The following is a 23,193-nucleotide window of genomic DNA, read 5'->3' on the forward strand; positions in this document are numbered from 1 at the left end:
GCAGTAAAATAGACCCCCTGCTGCCAGCAACAATAGAATACTCAGCAACAATATTTTCCCCCCCAGCTACAATAGACCCCACGCAAAAAATACTTCTCCATCAATCATACTGTAGTTCCACTCCAGCAACAATAGATCTTCCAGCAGCCAGCAACAATAGACCCCTACCTCAACAAGAGATCCCCCCCAGTGACAATAGATTCCCCAGTAGCCGGCAACAATAGATCATCCAGCACGCCCCAGCACCCCTTTCCAGTACATTCAGTGCTCAAGGTGCCGGAACTTTACTATATTTTTTTACAATAAGCAGAGAAATATAGAAACAATTGGGAAATGCAGATTCAGTTTAACATGTAACGTGTGTATATTTTTCATTGCTAGTAATATTTGAAATATTTTTATTATGCTATCTCTCTGTTTGGTTGAAAAAAACAACTGTATATATTGTATATTTCTAAGCATTTTTGAGTAGTGTGCTCTTAGTTCAATGGCTCAAATTAAGCAATTATTAAAAAGAAAAACTAGGGGACCTAACACTAATTAATCTGCCTCAATTAAAACTCTATAATTTTAATGAACTATTTTTTTATTTGTTAATACTTTTCATTGTAATTTAATCATGGTGATCATGATTGAAAACTATGCTGAATAGCTTTGGATTCCCTAGTGCAATCTTTTCACTGAGATCAGATGGCTCTCTGCAGTGTAAAACTGCACTAAAAGACTTTCCTACATGGTCAGAGACCATTTACAGTAGGGCCATCGGGAATGGGTTAAAAATTACCTGCAGTAAATTAAGCATGTAGAAGTCTCTATCTGAAAATGCAAGCTGCTTGTTAAAGTAATCCATTAGATTCAATAGTCTGTGTTATTGACCCAGAACAAAGATGGAGGTTAGGAGATCTGACCACACTTTGACTGACCATGCTCTGGGTCAATCAGTGAGAAAGTAATAAATCCATACGTATCCAGGCAACTAACTTTTTAGGTCGATAAGGGTAGCCCCCATATTTCTCTTAATACAGGTTTCCTTTAATCGCTTAGCCCAAATTTGCAGTCCCATAATTCAGTTCAGTGTGTTACCAAGGATCCCAATTTTTAACTACAAAGTTGAACAGGATGTGTGCTGACTGCTTCTCAGCAGCTTTTGGCTTTGTGTGCAATAGATTATGACATACATAACTATATTGCTTATTTCAATTTAAAAAATATATTTGAGCTCATCAGATATAAACAGTTATATTGCAGTTTGAGCTAATAAATGCTAATATATGATATACAAAAAAAGTATATGTATTTTTACATTATGTGTCCAATTTTAGTAGGGCAACTTTTTATGAGCTATAATGCTCTTTTACTTCAATGTGAACTTTATACATGGAACATGATTTGTTCCAGACACCAGAAGCATGTTTTTTTTTAGTTTCTCCTAAAAAGTACATTTTCAATTTGACATGGATAACACATGAATACGTACAGTATGTTCCAAAGCAAGAAGCCATAAATGCTCCAAAATGTAAGCAAGTAAAATGAAGCTTGTTACTTTAAACACATGTAGGGTTCATTCACATCTTTACACTGATAAAAAGTGCATTCTTCTCCATGCTACCACAACGGAGTGTGGTTCAATGCAATTTTAATTGCACCTCAATGTGCTATTACAATAGCCAACATACTTGAACTGCATTGCATTATAGCACACATGCTGTATGTTGTGGGGCACTGTGTTTTAAAAAGAAGAGTCTAGTTCATTTCTTAGTGCATTAAAGGATATCTAAACCCAAAAACAAGACTTAACATACTGCAGCTTACTGATCCTTAGAGTTGGTGGCTACATTTGTGATCCTGTCAATAACACACTATGCTGTCTTAGGGTGTCTATGCCAGCCTTTCTCAACCAGGGTGCCCTGAGGGGCCATGAGGTTTCTTCAGGGGTGCCTTGGAAAAATGTCTAAAAATTTCCCAAACATTGTATACAAGCCAGCAGGTGGGGCAAGTCTGCCTTTTAGTTACACAAAGCCATAGGTTTTCATTGTGCACCATTATGACCTTCTAGCCATCGGCGTCCTGACAACCAATGACATCATCCCTTAAGGAGGATGTCATCTGCCTGCACAGCATTCTACCCCTCTCCATCAGTGCTGAGGTCACATTAGCTCAGTGATGGAGAAAAACTGAGGGAGAAGAGAAACATTGGAATACTAGTCAGTACAAGTGTGCAAAAGTGTATTTGCTTTGGAAAAATAAATCACTTCTAATGTTGGGTGTCCTACATGTGTGGATGTTGCTGCGTTATATAAAACTATTAGAATAGTTTTTCACTTTTTAGAATGGGTGCCTCAAGACTGTCCATAATTTTATATGGTGCCTTGGGACTGTCCATAATTTTAAAGGGTGCCTTGACTGAAAAAAGACTGAGAAACACTGGTCTATTCTCACTCTTCTACTGTATCTATAGAGGAACAGTGTAGCCAGAAAAATAACAATTAAAGCCTAACACCGACTAACACTTTTTTCTATTTCAATGGTTTTTATTAATTTTTTAAACAGTATAAAACAGAGCCAATAAAACACGCCCACGCAGGGGCTATCAATTGCACAGATAAACAAAATGCAAAATAAAAAAAAAGGAAAAACAGTGCTCTAATGCCAACAGGGCAAAAGGTACGCCCACGCAGGGGCTATCAATGGCACATAAGTTACAAAACATTAATGTAACTGACTAACAACTAAATGCAGCTGTCCAGTCACACCAAAAACAGAGAGAGAGAGAAAAAAGAAGAAAGAGGAGAAGAGAAGAAACAAAGAAAAGGGGGGGGCAAAGAGCAGGGGTCCAAGAGCGCCAATACCGAACGCCATTACATCCCCAGACTAGCCGGGGGGAGTGAGGGAAAGGCATATTGCAACCACGGCTCCCATATTTTCAAAAATTTACGTTGGGAGTCGTTGAGGATACTCAACATCTGTTCGTTGAGCATCATAGTGGTCATATGGTCCCGCACCCCCTGAAGAGGAACAAACGGACTCTTCCAGGCCTGAGCAATTGTTCTAGTGGCCGATAAAAACAGATAGGAAGCCAACTTCTGCTGGTGAGCCAAGAGGCCCGGTATGGGGCAATGAAGCAAAGCATACCGAGCATCCCGGCGTATGGAGAGATGGAACAAGGTGAAAAGGAAGCCAAACACACGAGACAAAAAACAAAACAGTCTCAGGCATGACCACCAGATATGCAATACATCACCACGATGACCACAACCCCGAAAACATTGATCACTACAGGCAGGGTTAGCCCGTGCCAACCGAGCCGGAACCCAGTACCAACGAAACAATACCTTATAGGCTGCCTCCAGTGTGGTCGTATTAAATGAGCATTTGACTAACACTTTTTTTAAGCAGTTCCAGAAACATTTTTTTTCCCTTTTGAAATAAAGATTTCAACTAAATGATTAAAAGCTGACATTGTAATCACCCCTCCCCTTCAGTGTTAAATAGTTTGTGTTAACCAGTTCTTTAAGGCCTCATTCACACCGTGGTGCAGACATGTCAGTTTTTCTGCATGCATTCTGCATGCCCTATGCCCTTTTCACACCACACTAGTTTCACTTGCTGATATTTCTGTGCGACATGTATAAAACTCAATGAAAGGCGCATGAAAACTGATGTAAACTCATGTTTCTGCAAGTGAAATCTGCATGTCAGTTTCCATCAGTTTTCATGCATGCATGGTGTGAATGAGCCCTAAAGTAGAAGTAATCTCACTAATTTAATTGTTTCTAAAGCAATCACATTTCAGACATGTCTTGAATAATAACTGTCATAGTTACCAGTGGGCTTATGTCAGTTCTCCGCCAAACTGTCAAGCCATCAGATGGCTGATGTGCAGCATCATAACAACTGCAGATGAAACCGAAACGTCTTTGGCTGTAAGGCTAGCCAAAACATGCTGCTCTTTACAGATACACAGGGCTGCCATTCATTCATAATAGCACCTCTACACATCTAAAAACGCAGTGGATTTGCACATATAGGAACCACCGGGAAATCACATGGTGCAAAAGCACCATGTGTTTTCCCGACCATTGCAGTTTGAAAATGGTGGAGGAATCCTTTTTCCTGTGTGAAACACAGGCACAGCAGCCTATCCAGATGAATAGACTGCCATGTCCAAGGAGACGCAGTTTGCAGAGCCACGATAGGAGGAATTAGCTCTTCTTAAACTGACACTTTTGCGTGAAAATTTGTTCTGTTAAAGGAAATTAAATAAAAAAATATTAGACTTAAAGCAGAACTAAACCCTCCTATCCTTTTCAGCCAAGGAAGCTGCCATCTTAGGCTCTGATCTGCAACTACCATGGTGCTGCACATGTGCTCAGTTATGACACCAGCCATTTGTTGGTTTGACAGTTTATAGTTGAAGGCACAAGCCAATGTGACCGTTAGAATTCCTGGCATGCCAGGAATGTAACTGCTTTTTCAACCCGTAAATTGATGCATGTAGTCCTGCATTAAAGCAGATCTAAATGGAATAGGACGGTTTAAGGTGGCCATAGATGATGCAATTTTTCTTTCCTGCAATCAGTCATTGTTCATGGGGGAATCCCTCTTTACAGAGCTATTGAGGTGGGGACGTACAGGAGGAATGCATGGAAAACCCAACAGCCTGGTTGTACACAAGTTGTACAACAATTGATTTGGGTACAATCAGCCTGCCCACAGATAATTCAAAACTTGGCTAGTCCCTGTTGAAGAGGCCGACATTCGAATTATCCATGGCTTAATGATCTATTACGTAATCAACAGAGGAAAATAAAATAAACACATAAAAAAGGAAAACTAATGCAGCCAACACATCTAAGGACTAATATGCTGCAGTATATTAAACTTTTACTCTTTGGTTTAGATACACTTTAAGCTGCACTGCTAGCCCAACTACGAAGCACAAACACTATATTGCCAAAAATATTGGGACGCCTGCCTTTACTCACACATTAACTTTAATGGCATCCCAGTCTTAGTCCATAGGGTTCAATATTGAGTTGCCCCATCCTTTGTAACTAAAACTGTTTAGGAGTGTGTCAATAGGAATGTTTGACCATTTCCAGAAGTGCATTTGTGAGGTTAGGAACAGATATCGGATGAGAAGGCCTGGCTCGCGGTCTCCGCTCTAATTTATCTCAAAGGTGTTCTAACATATCCTCCACCCCAAATTTGCTCATCCATGTCTTTATGGACCTTGCTTTGTGCACTGGTGCACAGTCATGCTGGAACAGGAAGGGGCTCAGCAACAATAGACTCTCACCAGCAACAATAGATCTCACAGCAGGCAATATCAATAGACCCCCCACCATCCAGCAACAATAGACCCCTCCATCAACAGTAGATATCTCCCAGCAACAATTGAACCCCTCAGCAACATAGCCCTCAGCAACAATAGATCCCCAGCCAGCAACAATAGACCTCTCCAGAAACAATAGATTTACCCCTGCAACAATAGATCCCCCAGCAACCAGCAAAAATAGACTCCCCAGCACCCCCTGCCATTACATAATTCAATGCTGGACGTGCCAGAACTGTATCCCCCCATGTTTCCGCTTTAAAAAAGCCCTGATAGTATTACTAGTAAAAGAACTTGACTATGTAATTGTGTTAGCTGACCAGCTTAGGAAAATTTGGTACATGCTATATAATCTAAGCTTTGTAAGAAAACATTATTAATTATCAGTGTATTATAATGCAATATCCAAATCATCACCACAATAATTTAGAAGTTAGGATCGTTCTTTATTTTGAAAGTTACATTGCCTGGGAATATGCCTTCTGCAGTTTGCTGAATTTTTCTCATTGTACAATGTTCCCCAAGTTTATGCTTGGCAGACAAAAAAAATGATCAGTGGCAGACTTAAGAATACACACTCACCGGCCACTTTATTAGGTGCTCCTGCTCAATTGCTTGGAAACACAAAATGCTAATCAGCCAATCACGTGGCAGCAACTCAATACATTTAGGCATCTAGACGTGGTGAAGAAGACTTGCTGAAGTTCCAACTGAACATAAGAATGGGGAATAAAGGGGATTTAAGTGACTCTGAATGTGGCATGGTTGTTGGTGCCAGACGGGTATTTCAAAAACTGCTGATCTACTGGGATTTTCACACACAACCATCAGGGTTTACAGAGAATGGTCCCAAAAAGAGGAAATATTCAGTGAGCGATAGTTTTGTGGACGAAAATGCCTTGTTGATGTCAGAGGTCAAAGTAGAATGGGCAGACTCGTTGCTGCGACATTCAGATGGTAGACTCAAAATTTGGTATAAACACCATGAAAGCATGGATCCATCCTGCCTTGTATCGATTCAGGCTGGTGGTGTAATGGTGTGGGGGATATTTTCCTGGCACTAGCAAGGTGTATCTAATAAAGTGGCCGGTGAGTGTAAAACGCTTCCAATGAACATCGGGGAGCAGACATCAAGATTGTGTACCTAGATCTCTGTTTCAGGCAATTACAAAATAAACAAGAGAGCTCATTTGATCAAAGTATTAAAATGTATTAAATGATTAGAAGTGATATCATATTTCATATTTTTTTATTTGTCAACTTGACAATTGCCTCTTGTTTTGACTCACCATAGTAAGGTAGCGGCTCAGCAAGACAGTATGCATCAGAAACTGTTACATAACTGTTTGTCATGGTCTGGTCCGGTCCTTCCCACTGTCTCATTAACACTTGTTAATTAAGCTGTGCTGAGGAGAAATCCTGCAAATAAAAAGACAAAAGTCTAGTTGAACTATCATAATTGGAATTTTGCACATACGCATTTCTATGGGGAATTTGCTATTGAAAATGTTTATCACCCTCATTATTTTACTATGCATTTCTAACTTTAACAATCTTCGTTCATTCAACCTTACCTTTACCAAAGTTGTGTAATGTAAGGACCTCCCTAATATATCTAATCAATTTGTATCCAATCAGGCAGGCTCTTGAGCTACAATGTTGTTGATAGATCTAAAGGTTGTACAATCAGACTGTGATGTGTGGTGAGTAAATACAAGACAAATTATGGCTAAATAGCAGAAGAAATTGTCTTTATGTTTCTCTAGCTCACATACTCACTTACAATTTGAGATGCCATATGTTTCATAAAAAAAAACAGTGAAAAGCAAACCCTTTTTAATACATAGTGGAGAGAGAAAGTAAAACATGGACTAATGGCAGTGGTATTCCTTTCCTAAACAGTATTATTAAGCATACTGCTTCCTTTGTTGCTGGTAAAATTATTATTTTTATTTTAATGATATTTTAGTCTTTCCCTCCCCCAGTCTGAGTGCTGCTGTATAGGGACTGCAAGAGGTCAAATTCAGCGAATTTAGACTGCTTGCATTTAAAATAATGTTTAAGAATATATTATTGAATACAGATATATATATATATTTTGTTTCCCAGGATTTGTTTAGTGAACAATGGTGTACAATGTAAAAAACATGCATTTTCTGTAATGTTTCATAATGCAGTAGTTACATAATGTGCCTTTTTCCCCAGAGAGTTACACCAAAATATAACTGACAAACCTGATTTAAAGAATACCACATAAGAGCTACTTTTATGTATTGTAGTTAAAGAATATGTCACCCTAACATTTCATATTCCTGATATGTGTCTTTGTGTGAAATACCTGGTTATCCTGCCAGTCTCATTGTTTATCTATTTTAAACTGACCAGGATAGGCATGAGAGCACATCCAACTCATTGTGGTCAGTTTTCTGGCTGTGCTGGATGCACAGCCTGTCTGTCCTCCAATGGTCAGACTAGTGCTGATACACCCCCCTGCACAGCTCTTCACTGACACTATCAGTGTACTGCAGTTTCTCCACCCCCACCTCTCTAAGCCCCGTATACAGCTGAGAACAGAGATCACTTATAAAAAAAAAAAGGTATTTATAATTTTTTTTTTACACATTCTTTATGTAGCGTTACCCTCTTGAGAGCTGCTGGTTTTTGGCACCCCTCCATGAGCTTCTTTTTGTTGTTTTATTGAGGGTTAAACAACTTGGATGGGGTCTAGGTGTATATGGGATTCCCAAAGGAACTAAAACAACTTGGAGGACAAACTTCCTATGTACAAGAAGCATAAATTCGATCCTGGACTTTCCACTCTCTCTGGAGTGACACTTGTCTCTTAACAGATCAGCACACAGTCCTTACTAGGAGCACTCAGTCCCCTTAAATAAACCTCCTCAGACCCTAGATGAAAATCTCCTCATCCACCTGGCTGTCATGAAAAGCATCCCAGGGCAAGGGATTTTGAGACATATAAGTATACTGTCCCAGGGAGATCTAGTTGGGTATGACACCTGACTGCCCTCTGCCTTGTAGGCCTGGGGGGTGTAGCGGTACACACACTGTTCTGTTCCTGTGGCTTTACAGATAATGCTGACAGGTTGGTACAAAATTGTAGTCATTGTGCAAACTGTAAAACGATGGGAGTGGTTTACTTACTGAGCTGTGATTTTGGAGGCTTTTACGTTGGAAAATCAAAACTTGAATTTTGGAAACAAACATATTGCCACATTTCCAGTATGAAATCAGCTAGTTCGGATTTACCCTTAGGTCGCCATGTTAGGGATATTCATGGCAAGTTTCCTAAAATTACATTTACCATCCTTGACAGAGTCCATCCCAGTGGTAGAGGGGGGGACTGGAACAAACTCTTACTCCAAAATGAAACCAGATGGATTGTGTTGGTTGATGTGACCACCCCCCCAGGACTAAATAACACACTTAGCTTTAAGCCCTTTCTGGATGGTTTTGACTCGGGTGGTTGGTAAAGATAATTTTCTTTGAGAGAATTCTTCCCCTCTTCTCTTTCCTCCCCCTCCCCTGCTTTTTAGACCATTGTCATCTGGCTCTCCTTGTCACATGTCAGACTATATATAAATCATTATCTAAGATCCTGGTCTATTACCACATTTTGTGGTACTGGGGTCATGTTTGCCAGTATTGTTTCCCATACCAGCGATTATTGTTGCTTTTTGTTTTACTTCCCATTCATACCCATTCTGCTGAGATTTAGTTGCACCGTGTACAATATTTTGGTTCACTTTATATGTTGTCTGTGTTCTCACCATTAGATGGTATACCGGTGCGACCATCCTATTTTATATGTATGACTTGTTTTAAGGGGGAGGGGGAGGTGGCATCCCAGGGGTAGGGCTTTTCCTTTCCACCAGGGCTGGCTGGTTTATCTGGCCTGCCCTGGGTTGACTATCCAGCAATGTGGATGGATGTTAGGCCTGTCTGGCCCTTCTACCACTCTGGCTTTTTCCTTCTTGCCCTGTCACTGGCTCGCCAGTCGCTGGATCAATGCGCCAGCAGGGTGCCTGCATGTGACATCATTCCACCCCATCATGGGGTGGGGTGGCGCCGCACGCAGGTGCCCCAGGGGTTACCGTGACGGCAGACTTGTACTCTTTCTCTCTCTCTCTCTCTGTCTCTTGTTTCTTTCCCTCCCTCTTTTCTCTTTCTCTCTCTCTCTGTCTCTTGTTTCTTTCCCTCCCTCCTTTCTCTTTCTTTCTTTCCTTTCTTTCTTTTTCTTTCTTTCTTTCTTTCTTTCTTTCTTTCTTTCTTTCTTTCTTTCTTTCTTTTCCTTCCTGCTTTCTTTCTCTCTTTCCCTTCCTGCTTTCTTTCTCTCTTTTCTACCCTCCTTTCTTTCTCTTTCCCTCCCTCTCTCCTTTTTCTTTCCTTCCCTCCCTCCCTTCTTTGTCTTTCCCACCCTCCCTTCTTTCTCTTTCTCTTTCCCTCCCTCTTTCTCTCTCCCTCCCTCCTTTCTCTCTCTTCCTTTCATCCTTTCTTTTCCTCCTTCTTTCTCTCCTATAAAAAAATGTAAAAATATAGATTTGTAAAAAATGAAATAAAAATAAAAACCTACTGACACTAATGGCGGAACTACCAGGGTCACAGAGGTTGCTCTTGCGACCAGGCCCATGCGTTCCACCATGCGATCCAAGGACAGGGTCCCTGGGCTTTTAGCTGCTCAGTCTAAAATGCCCGGGTCTATTTTTTGTCCCAGTCCGGGCCTGATACGTGCCATTGCCAAAAGGTTTGCTGTGTTTCCCAGCACAGTCTCAAAAGCATGGAGGAGATTCCAAGAGACAGGCAGTTACTCTAGGAGAGCTAGACAGGGCCATAAAAGGTCCTTAACCCATCAGCACGACCGGTATCTGCTCCTTTGTGCAAGCAGGAACAGGATGAGCACTGCCAGCACCCTACAAAATGACCTCCAGCAGGCTACTGGTGTGAATGTCTCTGACCAAACAATCAAAAACTAACTTCATGAGGGTGGCCTGAGGGTCCCATATCCTCTACTGGGCCCTGTGCTCACTGCTCGGCACCATGGAGCTTCATTGGCATTTGCCATTGACCACCAGAATTGGCAGGTCAGCCACTGTTGCCCTGTGCTTTTCACAGATGAGAGCAGGTTCACCCTGAGCACATGTGACATACATGAAAGGGTCTGGAGAAGCCATGGAGACAGTTATGCTGCCTGTAACATTGTTCAGCATGACCGTTTTGGTGGTGGGTCAGTGATAGTCTGGGGAGGCATATCCATGAAGGGATGCACAGATCTCTACAGGCTAGACAATGGTACCCTGACTGCCATTAGGTATTGGGCTGAAATCCTTGGACCCATTGCCAGACCCTACAGTGGGTCCTGGGTTCCTCCTGGTGCACAACAGTGCCCAGCCTCATGTGGTGAGAGTGACAGTATATATATATATATATATATATATATATATATATATATACAGTATATATATATCTATAGTGCTAAGCAGAAATAAGTACACCCCAACAGATTTGTCAGAAATCCTCTACTTTCCTTTCAGAATTAACATTTTCTATGGGGCATTATACTACAAAATACTCAACAAGCAAGCAGGCAAACAAAATTTGTTAATTTGCACACACAAAAAAAAGTATTTTTCCTAACAAATTCATTCAAGACCATGTTGCAAAAATGAATACACCCCAATGAAAGTCTTAGGCTGGCCATACATTATACAATTTTCTTACAGTTTTCTGCCCAATTTCCTTTAGATTTACCTTTAACTATGTAGTGCAAGAGCCTGCCTAATTAGATACAATTGAAAGTGTTGTTTAGGTTTGACCTCATATTATATGGTCTTTGGTAAATCTAAAGCAAGAATCTCAGGAAAATTGTATAATGTATGGCCAGCCTTAGGAGCAAAGCTAAATTTTCAACAGCAAAATCCTAATTAACAAGAATTCAACTACAGATGAGTCTAATTATTCATTAAACAGGTGTCCAGCAGACAGTTGATTATAAAAGGATGTTACTTAACAAAGAAAACCCTTTCCTTTTCTTTCCAAATTCCTTTCCAAGGCCTGAGAAAGAAAATAATTTTTTTACGCAAGAAAAGTGAAGGCTACAAGAAGATCAGCAAAGCTTTACTTATCAGTCAGAATATTGTAGCAAAAGCGATACAAAAATTTAACAAAGACGGAACTGCAACCATCTCACAGAGACATCCAGGCGGTCCACTGAAGTTAACACCTCGACAGGAGCGTCTTCTGATGAGAAGGGTTGAAGAAAATTGCCATGCAAGTTCACAATGCAGTTAGCCAAAGAAGTCCAAAGCCAAATTGGGGTGATACTTCCCATAACACAGTATGGCGTACACTGCAGTGAAATGGCATGCATGGGTGTCGTCCATGAAGGAAGCCTTTCCTAAAGCCCATGCACAAAAAAACCTGCCTATAATGTGCCAGGGCCTATGCTGAAAATGAAGAAGACTACTGGGACTCTGTACTCTGGAGTGATGAGACCAAGATAAATGTTTTTGGAACTGATGGCTTCAAAACTGTATGATGTCACAAAGGTGAGGAGTACAAAGAAAAATGCATGGTGCCTACTGTGAAAGATGGTGGTGGCAGTGCCCTTCCGTGGGGCTGCATGAGTGCTGCTGGTGTCGAGGAGCTGCATTTCATTGATGATATCATGAATTCACAGATGCACTACTCTACATTGAAAGAGAAGATGCTACCATCATTTCGTGTCCATGGTCTTTGTGTACTTTTTCAACATGAGAATGATCCAAAACACACATCTAAGGCCACTGTTGCATTTCTGAAGTAGAACAGGGTGAAAGTGATTCAATAGCCAAGTATGTCTCCTGACCTGAACTCAATCGAACACCTATGGGGAATTCTGAAGAGACAAGTTGAGTATCACTCTCCATCCAGCATCCAGGCTCTAAAAGAGGTTGTTCTTGAAGAATGGAAAAAGATAGATGTTGCAGTATGTTGCCAACATGTTCATTCCATGCCTTGGTGCTGTCCTTACAAATCATGGAGGCCATACAAAATACTAAATGAGATTTTGTTGTTGGATGTATTCATTTTTGTATCAACTAATTTGAGTAAAACTGAAGATTTTGTAATCTAAGTTATATTATTAATCTTATTTTCATGTGATGAGCTAAACAAATAAAACTCAGTTGTGTAAAAATTTTGGAAATTGTTCTTTTGTTCATTGAGATATTGATTAAAATCGTACTTTTCAAAAGGCGTGTACTCATTTATGCTGAGCAGTATGTATACATATATATACATACATATACGTATATACATATACAGTACATACACAAATGTTTTGCCTTTTATTTCTATTTTAAACTGGGTTGTTTTACAAGGTAAGGGTTTACATATACTTTAAATGGTAAAGCTCAAATGATCATTTGCATTTTCCTTTAGAAAAGTTTTACTTTTAACACTACTTTTTGACAAACAATTTGCGTAAATCGATAGCATTACATCAAGATAAAGTTAGGTTGGTGGGAACACATTAGCAGAATGGTAACATCTGCACAGGTTTATGAACAGTAAAATTGCTAATAACATAACATTGCTAATAACATTGATTTCATTTAGGCCTTATGAACACTGAGTGTTTAACCCCGATGCATGAGACCCTACTGCCTGCAGCCTGTAAATTTCTATGAGAGGATGACAGCTTTTGTGGCTAGACTGAGGCCCAGGGTCTGAGGGCCTGGGGTCAGTAGGAGCCCCATGAGATGCCCCTGGTACCTTTCATTGGCTTTTTCATTGGTTTTTTTGGGTGTGGGTGAGGCCACAGGGGCCCCTTGGTCCTCTATTGCCCGAGGGCCCCATGAGTTGTCAGTCCGCCTCTGCGCTGCTCTAAACATTAGTACCACTCGGTGCACCAGCCTTAGCAGCTTTCAGCCTCTCATAGAGTTTTACAGGCTGCCAGCTGTGGGGTAGGATGGGCTATGCATTCCACCTACATCTAAATGCCAATAAACATACTGTAAATGTCACCCAGATTGTGTATACTTTTTTTTACATTTTTGTTTACAGCAACAGAGTGCAACCAACCAGCAACAGGTCACCATAGCAGTGATCTAGTGCTGCAGAGGCAGGGAAGTTGTATTAGCTCTGTGCTAGCCTACAGACTGACAGGAACTTCTGGAAAGTCACAAGGATTTGTCTATTTTCATCTTAACAGGATAATAGGACATACACTATCTCTCTCTCTCTCTCTCTCTCTCTCTCTCTCTCTCTCTCTCTCTCTTTATATAAGAGCAAAATCCTATTCATATATATATATATAGGCGCACCCTGAAAACCCATCTCTTCAGGGAAGCCTACCCCGCCATCACCTAACTGCCAATCTCCTCCACTCCTCCTACCACTCCATCCCCCACAGCCATTTCCTCCTGTACCGCTGTCCCCTCCCTCCTAGATTGTAAGCTCCAAGGAGCAGGGCCCTCGAACCACTCGTCTATTGTATTGTTATTGTACTGTCTCATGTATTGTCTCCCATTGTAATGTACAACGCGGAGCAAATTTTTGGCGCTATATAAATACTGTATAATATATATATATTTATATATATATATATATATACATACACAGTATTTACTATACATATATATATATATATATATATATATATGTATATATATGCTGTACATATATATATATATATATATATATATATAAATAAAATACTGTGTGTGTGTGTGTGTATATATATATATATATATATATATATACATACAGTATTTACTATATATATATATATATAATTTATATATTAAATTCAATTCAATTTTACAATATTTTTTTCGCTTGCATATGTGTATCAATTTCGTATTTGTTTTATAGCCCTGAAGAAAGGGGTTACCTTTGAACCTCTGAAACAGGGCTATTTTGCATTGTTCTGCTGAACAAACTCTAGCAATAAACGTTTTTGGACTCAGCTCATTGGTCTGGTGCTTTTTTGGGCTTTGTATAAATAGCTTTCAAACTTGAAGCACCCTGTTTGTTTTTAAGGACTTCCTGATTAAGTGGTTATTAATGTAGCAAGTGGCCATCTTCATATGAATACTCTATTCCAATAATTTCTATTACAGCATAATCACAAATACCCCGTAGTGACACACATCCACTCAAGCAGAGGCTGTAAATCATGGCCAGTGTAGGGTAGGTTGCAACAACAAAAACCCACAATCTGAGGTCTACATTGCTATTTGATATTTGTACAGGAAAACAAGGGGTGTCATTTCCAAGCCAATCTTGTAACTGATCCTTTAAGACCAATTAGGAATCTTCAGAAGCTAATCACTGTGGATTGTTGTTGCTGCCTTCTGTGGGGGCTGTTGATGTTCATTAAAAATACAGTTTTGCAATTATATTAGAAGCCTGTAAATATCTTCCAGATCTTAAGCCAAAGACACATTTTTGTATGCATGCCAAGAAGATCTGGAATTCTGGCTTGAGAAATAGAAGAGTGGAGGAAGTGGTAATGTGTTTAAAAAGAAAACACAATGTCATATTTCAGATTTTTGTAAAACCCCCTTTCTCTCCGCATTAACCTTTTTTACTGTTAGAGAAGTCAATTATAGTATATAAATAAAAATATCATCTGTAACATTATTCATATAAGTTCTGAGCCTTCATTGAGGATGTGGCTAACAGATTTGAAAAGGTTAGTGCTTTCTCAACCATGGGGTGCCATATGGGTTGTTCAGGCGTGCTACAGAAAATGCCCAAAAATTGTCATCAGTTTGGTGGTTGAATGAAGCCTGAATTTTTTGTTACACAAAGCCACAGATTTTTTTTATTGTGCAGCATTACAACCTTGCCCTCCTTGTGGGCCAGCTGATGGAGACCTAAAACCAGTGCCGTCAATGGTCACTAAAGAGCACGCGGGCACTCACACACTATCCTTGGTTGCCCTCTCTCTCAGCACTGGAGTCACACTGGGATACTAGTCAGTACCAGTGTGCACCTACCTGTGCTGAGCCCTGTATTGAAGTTATCCAGATCTGCAAAGCAGTGTTGCTGTGAGCCTCTGGTTAATTCAGCAGAATTGGATATTGTATGGATACAAGTCAATGTTTTAGGATTAACTGTTAGGGCTCTTTCACATGGACAGCAATGCCTACTGCCCTCTGAGAAGCAAAGTTTTTTAAGGGCAGGACAGCTGGCAGCAACACATCCAATATCATCACACTGATTGGAGTCAAGGTTGGCTCACTCCTGGCTCCAATTAGCTCTGGGAGAAGTCATTAAGCTTGGGCCTCACATACTTTTTCCTCCCTGCACTGTGAATGTTTACATGTTATGTGCAATTAAACCATGGCAACATCTAATGTTTGTGTAGTATTATGTTCAGCAGACTGTGTTCTTATATTGTTGTGACTTAGATGACGTTCAGAGCACATTTTATGCCCAATTCATGCAAAACTCCACCTAATCCCAAGGGGTTCACATACTTTTTCTTGCAACTGTATATGTATTTTTCTGTTGTTGTGTTGAACTGTTATGTTGTGTTGTGATGTGTTGAACTGTATCAGGTTTATTTTTGTTCTGATGTATGCTTACATGTAGTGGTGATTTGGAATCATTACAGTTTAAGTTTTCTTATGTGAAAAACACCTCAGTCGGTATTAATTCTTTCCAGAGACAAAGTGGGGTTCGGAAAGTCACAGTGGGGTTATTTACTAAAACTAGAGAGTGCTAAATCTGGTGCAGCTCTGCAAAGAAACCAATCAGCTTCCAGGCTTTATTGCCAAAGCTTAATTGGACAAGCTGAAGTTAGAAGCTGATTGGCTACCTTGCATAGCTGCACCAGATTCTGTGTGCACCAGTTTCAGTAAATGTACCCCAATGTCTTCTTACGCATAAAGGGGTGGTTCACACCAGTCCTGCATTAGAATTTCACAGGAACACTCTTTACATTCCTGTGTGATTCACATGCAGCTCTGTGCAGTACTATTTCAAGCCCATTCATTTTGACTGCACCATGGTAAAAATAGTGCTTGCACTACTTTTTAAAAAATGCATCGTAACTGGATACTTTTGTACCATGCGATCCAGTGCAGGCAGGTGTGGGCAAACGCACTGTATTTGTGACCTGTGCTTGGGGTGTCATTAACATTTTTTATACAACTACTGCAGCGTTTCTGTGCAATTCTATTGCAGGCATGGTATGAACGGGTACAAAAGAAAGAAACAATTCCTCGGTACTGCACTTATGTGAAGTACAAATGCACTGACTTAAACATATGTGTCATGTTGAGTCAAAGCAATTATAAAGCTTATTTTTTTATAAAAAAAAAATAAACATGGCATACTTACCTGCTCTGTGCAATGATATTGCACAGAGAGGCCTTGAACCTCCTCTTCTGGTGTTCCTCACCAGTGATATCTGCTTCTCTTCTATGTCTGCCCCCATAGCAAACCGTTTGCTATGGTGGCAGACGTATGGGCTCAGTCCTACAATGCTATGTGCCTTGCCACCGCTGCACTAAGATTGGGGAAGGAACCAGGTGATTTACAGTGGCTCCTATGGGGGTTGCGCTAAATGCCTTTCCTCTGTTCTGAGATGTTTGAACCTGCCCTAAACAGACAGCAATGCATGTGCAGTACTCCGATCGTTTTCACTATTTAGAGCGGGAAGGATCAGTCTAATCAAAGGGATGGAGAAAAATATTTGATGAAAAAGCAGCAGAGGGTGCTCACTATGCCACAGGAAGATCTTTCAACTAGAATGGAAAATATTTGATTTGGTAGATCATAAGAAAAATGCAAGTGAAGCTCAAACAGGAGCATCACTTTTAATTATCAGCCCATCTATGCCCATCCTTATTCTCATGTATCTCTTCCAAAAGTCAAAGTATCAGCATGCTACAACAACCAGATGTCAATATTTACAAATGACAAAGATTGGTGGATACTTTTCCTGCACAATAGTAGATAACTGTGTAATATTCTTAATGGGTTTCTGTAGATGTAGCAAGCAAGGGGTTAATATTCTAAGGAGTTAGGGACACAAGGTGGACCAAATGGCATTTATCTTCCCTTATGTTTATGTATGCAAACATTCATATCTAAGCCCCTGAGAATGTTTATACACAACTCATACATTGTTTTTTAAGTATGAGAAACGCTCTTGCTATGGACAGCTCCAATTAATTAAATGAACGGCCGGCCATTTGTATTAATTACTAGCATTTATATGCAGCACAATATGCATCATTTTTAACCCCATGTTGTTTGTCTTTCTATTTCTTTGAGCTTCAGAGTCACTTTGAACAACAAGGAATGTTTTGCTACTACGAACATCTTCACTAATCAGATGACCTGGTAATGAATTCTCTTGCCTCCCACTAACTGGCTGTTTAATGTCTCTTTATTAGATTATCCCTAAGAGTATTAAAAGAAGTTGAGGTTAGTTGTGATGTTTTTAGAGGCAGCAGAGTTAAAGTCACATTTCCACGAAGAAGAGATTTTAAATAGAATGTGCTTCTACTGAAACAGATGAAGTTGCAAAACAATGTCACAGGCTTTAAATAAAATCAGGTTAAGTAAGATGAACTGAGGGTAAGGAAGGATCGTGGGGGGTCTTTTGTACTAAAATGTGAGTCAGCAGCTTTTAAATACAATCATTTCCTTTTAGAGGTCAACTAAATTCATCTTAATAATTTAACAAAATGTAACCAAATTTCTGAATGTTAATTGCATTTAAAATAAAAACAAATACACCAAGTCAAAGAAGGATTTCCTGAAGGCAGGTAAATTACATTAGAGATGTAGAACTGCAAGTGAAGGCCCCAATAGACATAAGAGACATATGTCATAATCAGTTGGGTCATTCATCATTTATACTGTATGTGTACCAGCAAAAAAGTACTAGGATGGCCATAATCTGAGGAATAGTTGATTAACTACATGTGATATTATCCACCATTTGCTAATTCTTTTGACATAAAGTTGCCATGGAGGATGTCTGCTAGCTTTCCTCCAAAACAATTCCGTAAACACTTAGGCAATACCAGCTTGTATGGAAGGGTAATGATTGTTTTAAAACATGATTGTATTCCAGTTCAAACTCCAGTCTGATGTCTTTGTCTGCTTAAAGCAGAATTTTAGTCAAAAAGCAAAAATAAGCCAATCAAAGATAAAATAAAAAAGAAGAAATTGTTTCAATGCACACTTTCAATTCAGAACTTTATCCTGCAGTACTTATTTTCCTCCACTGGATTTTCCAAGTCTTATGAGATGAATGATAGTTAGCATGATTCAACCCACATCCTCTCAGCCCAGGCTGTCCTGGACCTACCCCCAGACTGTAATTGAAAGGTGAAAGAAATCCCTCCAATGAAGTCCAAAGGACGTAACGCGTAAGGTGGAGGCACAAGTGTGAGGTCATCATTATAGGGGCATTCTCAGCAATTTCAGAAAGCAGGATCCATCTGTATTAGGCGCAGAGAGAGAGAGAGAGAGAGAGAGAGATGGAAATTTGAAAACATAAACCTAAACACACTGTAAACTTATGGGAAAGAGAGAGATGGATTTTTTTTAGGAGTTGTGCTGGGACTGTTGTACTAATTAATTAATTTGGATATAGGGATTGTGTATTTAGGGGAAATTGTTGAAAAAAACCTACTTGTCCAGGGACTAAATCAGTGTCCCAATCTAATTGTCCCCCATGACAATCTACTTGCCCAGATAAAAAGAGCCGTTCTTGCGTTTTTTTGCACACATTTAAAAAATAATTTTAGGCCTGAAGATTACACAAAACCACCAAACATTATATATTTTCTGAAATCAGACACCGTAGAGAGTAAAATAGCGGTATTACCAATTTCTTATGTCACACAATATTTAACATATAAAAGATGAGGTTGCACTGAGTTCATTGATATTCAACATGTCAAACCTTAAATTTGCATGCGTTCATAAAATGGCGACGAACTTTAGTACCCTATATTTTCTATTGACAATGCTTTTAAAACCCCTTATAGGTCATCAGTTTAGCATTATGGAGGCGGTCTGGTGCTAGGATTATTGCTTTCATTCTGGCATGCATGGCGATATGTGACATGTGTATTGAAATTGACGTTTTTATGTGTAGGCGCCCCAGAGTGTATATATGTGGGGGCCTCAATTTTTTTGGGGGGGGGTTATGTGCTTGAGTTAAACTTAACTTCAATTACTTAAAATTTTTTACAATTAAAAAATGTTTTCTTTTTACTTAACTTTTCTTTCATCACATAGGGGACAAAAAGTCCCTTATGTGATGATTTTTGGTGACGTTATCTTTATTGAGACATCCAGGGTCCAAAATACCCTGGATGTCTCCCCTATACTCCACTGGATGTAATGCAGTGCACATCACACTGCACTACATTCTTTCCCAGCCTCGGTGGCCAGGAAATATGTCAACGGGGAACCATCACTCCTGGGTCAGGGCAAGAAGGGGAGGGGACGTGTCAGCTCTCCTCCCTCCTCTCTACCTGCTGACACCCATGAACCAGTCCCAGGACCACAGATGGGCAAGCGGAACCCAGGAGACATAGGGGACAGGGCAGCCGAGGTAGGGTCACAGGTGAGGAAGTCACATGATCAGTGACCAGTGTTGGGTGAAGCTATTGTGTTTAATAAATATGCTTTATTTACTCTGCAGGGTTGCACTATGAAATATTGTCTCTATTTTTGAGCCATTGTATTACCATTGCAGTTAGCAGCAATCGTCTGCCTAAGGGACAGTATATGTGAAGTAGCTGCAAACAGATGGAAGTTGATGTGCAGAGATTGACCAACTAAATGCGCTTGTGACCTATTGTATTGTAGGTCAGAATTTAAGGTGAATGTGCACTGCACACAGAGGTGGTGGGAATTTACTTTGACACTTGAACACTATGAAGAACGTATTATTTTGAATGGATTTATGTGAACACTGGAGCACTTGGTTGGAACACTTTTCTCTTTATGATAATGTGAGTGCATATGGTACACGTGTTTTGTTTTTATTTTTACATACTGTGTTGCACTACAAGATATATTTTTTGTTTTTGGAGTTACAATTCCATTGGAAGATACAAGCACGGGGAATCTTCTGAGGAAGTAAGCACTAAGAGTTGGAAGCAGATACACATTCACTATCTTAAGCTGCACATTTGGCCTATGTTATTGGGTTGAGTCATAAGGTGAGCAGGCATTGCACTTGGAAGTGGTGACCCCGAGTCTATTGAGATTCACACGCTAGGAAGAAATTAGTTTTTGAATGCCACATTGATATTGGGAAATCACCATTTGTAGAGACTTATTTTGGGACTTGATGCTTTAAGTTTTTCTGTATTTAAGTTTTTTGGATACTTAAAGAGACAGCGTACAACTGTTAATTTATTTATATCACTGTTAGGAGTGTGGAAGTACACTTGTTTGGTGTGTGCAGCAGTCTATATTTTTTATTTCTGTGTGTGTATTTACTTATTATTTTAGTTTCAGTTAGTAGCGCACGAGTGCTTTATGTATTATTATATGTAGTGTATTTATTAAAGCGGAGTTCTACTCACAATATAAAAAAAATAATATTCAGCAGCTACAAAAACTGTAGCTGTTGACTTTAAAATACAGCCACTCACCTGTCCCACGATCGCGCGATGTCCTCCCCGTAGCCCGTTACACCGCCGTCTGGTGTTCCAGGCTACGGCATCTACAGTGTGGGCACCAGGCTGTGACAGCTTGTGGCTTCACAGCCAGATGCCCTCTGCCCATGCACGAAAAGCGCTGCACTTCCTGAATGGCCCCGTAGTCTTCTGGGACCTGTCACGTGTCCCAGAAGTCTATGGGGAGGAAAGGTAGGAGGACAACTTCCGCTTCTGATCGCCTGGGCAATTCCCCACCCCCGCTCCCCAAAGGTGCCAATCCTTAATGGGGAGCGGGGGTCCACTCTTTAAAGCGGAACTTCCCCTTTTGGGTGGAGCTCTGCTTTAATTAAAATTAGATCACCAACAAATAGCATAAAACCAGCATCATAAAAAGAAATCTGGCCAGACTTACAAAAATGGCTGCCGATCTGAGGACCAGACATGGCGGTGTGAAGTCAGCATTTAAGGCCCCTTCCAACATGTTTCGTGCACACACATGTCTTCGGGGGATATGCCTACCTCGTAGACATATTCCCTGAAGGCATGCTTTAGCTTTAAAGCACACTATAGATGAGTAGAAAAACAAATGAAAATGAAACGATAAAAAACAAAATTGTGCCATCATTGTTTTGAAATTTGCCTTGCTAAAACAACAGTTTCTTCTGCAGAAGTGATGCAATGTATTTTGACCTCATTGATCCCCTTACTGTACACTCCCTCTATACACTCCCTCTGTAGAGTCCTCTTTGAAGTTGTAGGGCGTGGACGAAAACATGCTTGCAGACACTATGGTACTTTATGTACTAGCTTTCCACTAGCAGACTTGATGTTTCCTATTGCTGGGAGTGCCTTAGCACATAAGGTGTCAACCCATTTTCATATAATGCAAGCACATTCTGTGCATTGCCCTCTGCATGCAGACACATAGTTTGTTCTTTTTGCCTCTTATTCATAAATGTTGTTACGTATGAATTTTCTTGACAGTGAACGCTCTTTTTCCTTCCTGTTCATACTTTTCTAGTTTATGTGTTGATTCCCCCATCAACAACTGGAAATTCGTTTGTTTAAAAAAAAAAAATCCAACATGTTTCTTCAGGCTCTTCTGATTGCGGCACAAAAGTCATGTGTTGCAGTGTGAACGCTAAAGGCTGGTACACATAGGCCAAATATATTCAACAGAAACTGGCCTGTGTGCACAGTATTATTGCCAACAGCAACAGAACAAATGTTTTTGTTAATTTTGCTGCTATAGGTAGCACAACTATATTTAAAAGATAACTAAAGGCAAACCTTTTTATTTTAGGTTTTGGATAGAGTGTGGAGGGATTGGAACAGTTGTCTGCTGTCTGTGCCCCTATTAGGGAGATTCACCCTCTCTATTTGTTGTTTACCATTATCACTGCAAGTGAAAGTAAAAGAAAATCCCAAATATTGGGCTGTCCCCAGAAAAGTAATAGAAGAGAACTTGCAATGGGGACATTAGTTCTGGGTATCCTAGGGGACCCCAAGGAATTCCCTAATTTGCAGGGATTTCCTCTCACTTCCCATTTGACTATGGGACAGGAAGTGAAGGGAAATCTCCATAATGGGATACTGATGGTGAAAATAAATCCGACAGGGGTTATAACTCTCCCTCACTCAATCCAAAATGAAAAAAGAAGTTTTGCCTATAATTCTACTTTAAAGAAATTCTTGTATATTTAATTTCTTTTGCATACTTTTTTAACAGATGTTGATTGGAGTAGATGCCTGGAAGTGTCTGAAAATTCTCCTTTGCACTTTAGATATTGATGGATCTGAAATTAAATATGTCCAGGGGTGTGCCCAGGATGTGTTATATGTCTAAATATTTGGCATTGAAAGATGTTGTTCCCTAACAGAAAGGATGTGCATATGTGCACCTTTTACTTCAAATGTGCACATTTTGCTCCAGTCTTTATGTAGAAAAAGATTTGTTTTCTATTTTAATGTGGAAAACACAATAAACCTAAACTAATGACAGAAATGTTTCAGTGTTCTGGCGTTTGTCACATCTAAGCACTTATTATTATTATTGCTCTCAATTTTTTGCTTGCAACAACTTAATTCCAGCATGTCTGTTAAGTTAATATAAGCAAGTTAATATACTATATATAAAAGAATTAGAGGATTAAAAGGTCCACGAAACAAAATAATTTTTTCCCCAAAACCGGACATATTTTGTAATAGTCT

General features: G+C 39.8%; 1 protein-coding gene across 1 annotated transcript in view; it reads right to left on the minus strand.

Annotated features, from left to right (window-relative positions):
• LOC149456126 (bile acid receptor-like) overlaps nt 1–23,193 on the minus strand; it is a 150,693-nt gene that overhangs the window by 42,922 nt on the left and 84,578 nt on the right. The window contains exon 2 of the mRNA XM_089685414.1: nt 6,625–6,754. Coding sequence (XP_089541540.1) covers nt 6,625–6,718 — 94 coding nt within the window. The 5' untranslated portion in view covers nt 6,719–6,754. The remainder of the gene's footprint in view (nt 1–6,624; nt 6,755–23,193) is intronic.

Source organism: Staurois parvus, unplaced genomic scaffold, assembly GCF_062004578.1.
Source record: "Staurois parvus isolate SC_StPar_1 unplaced genomic scaffold, SC_StPar_1.0 ptg000375l, whole genome shotgun sequence".
NCBI lineage: Eukaryota > Metazoa > Chordata > Amphibia > Anura > Ranidae > Staurois > Staurois parvus.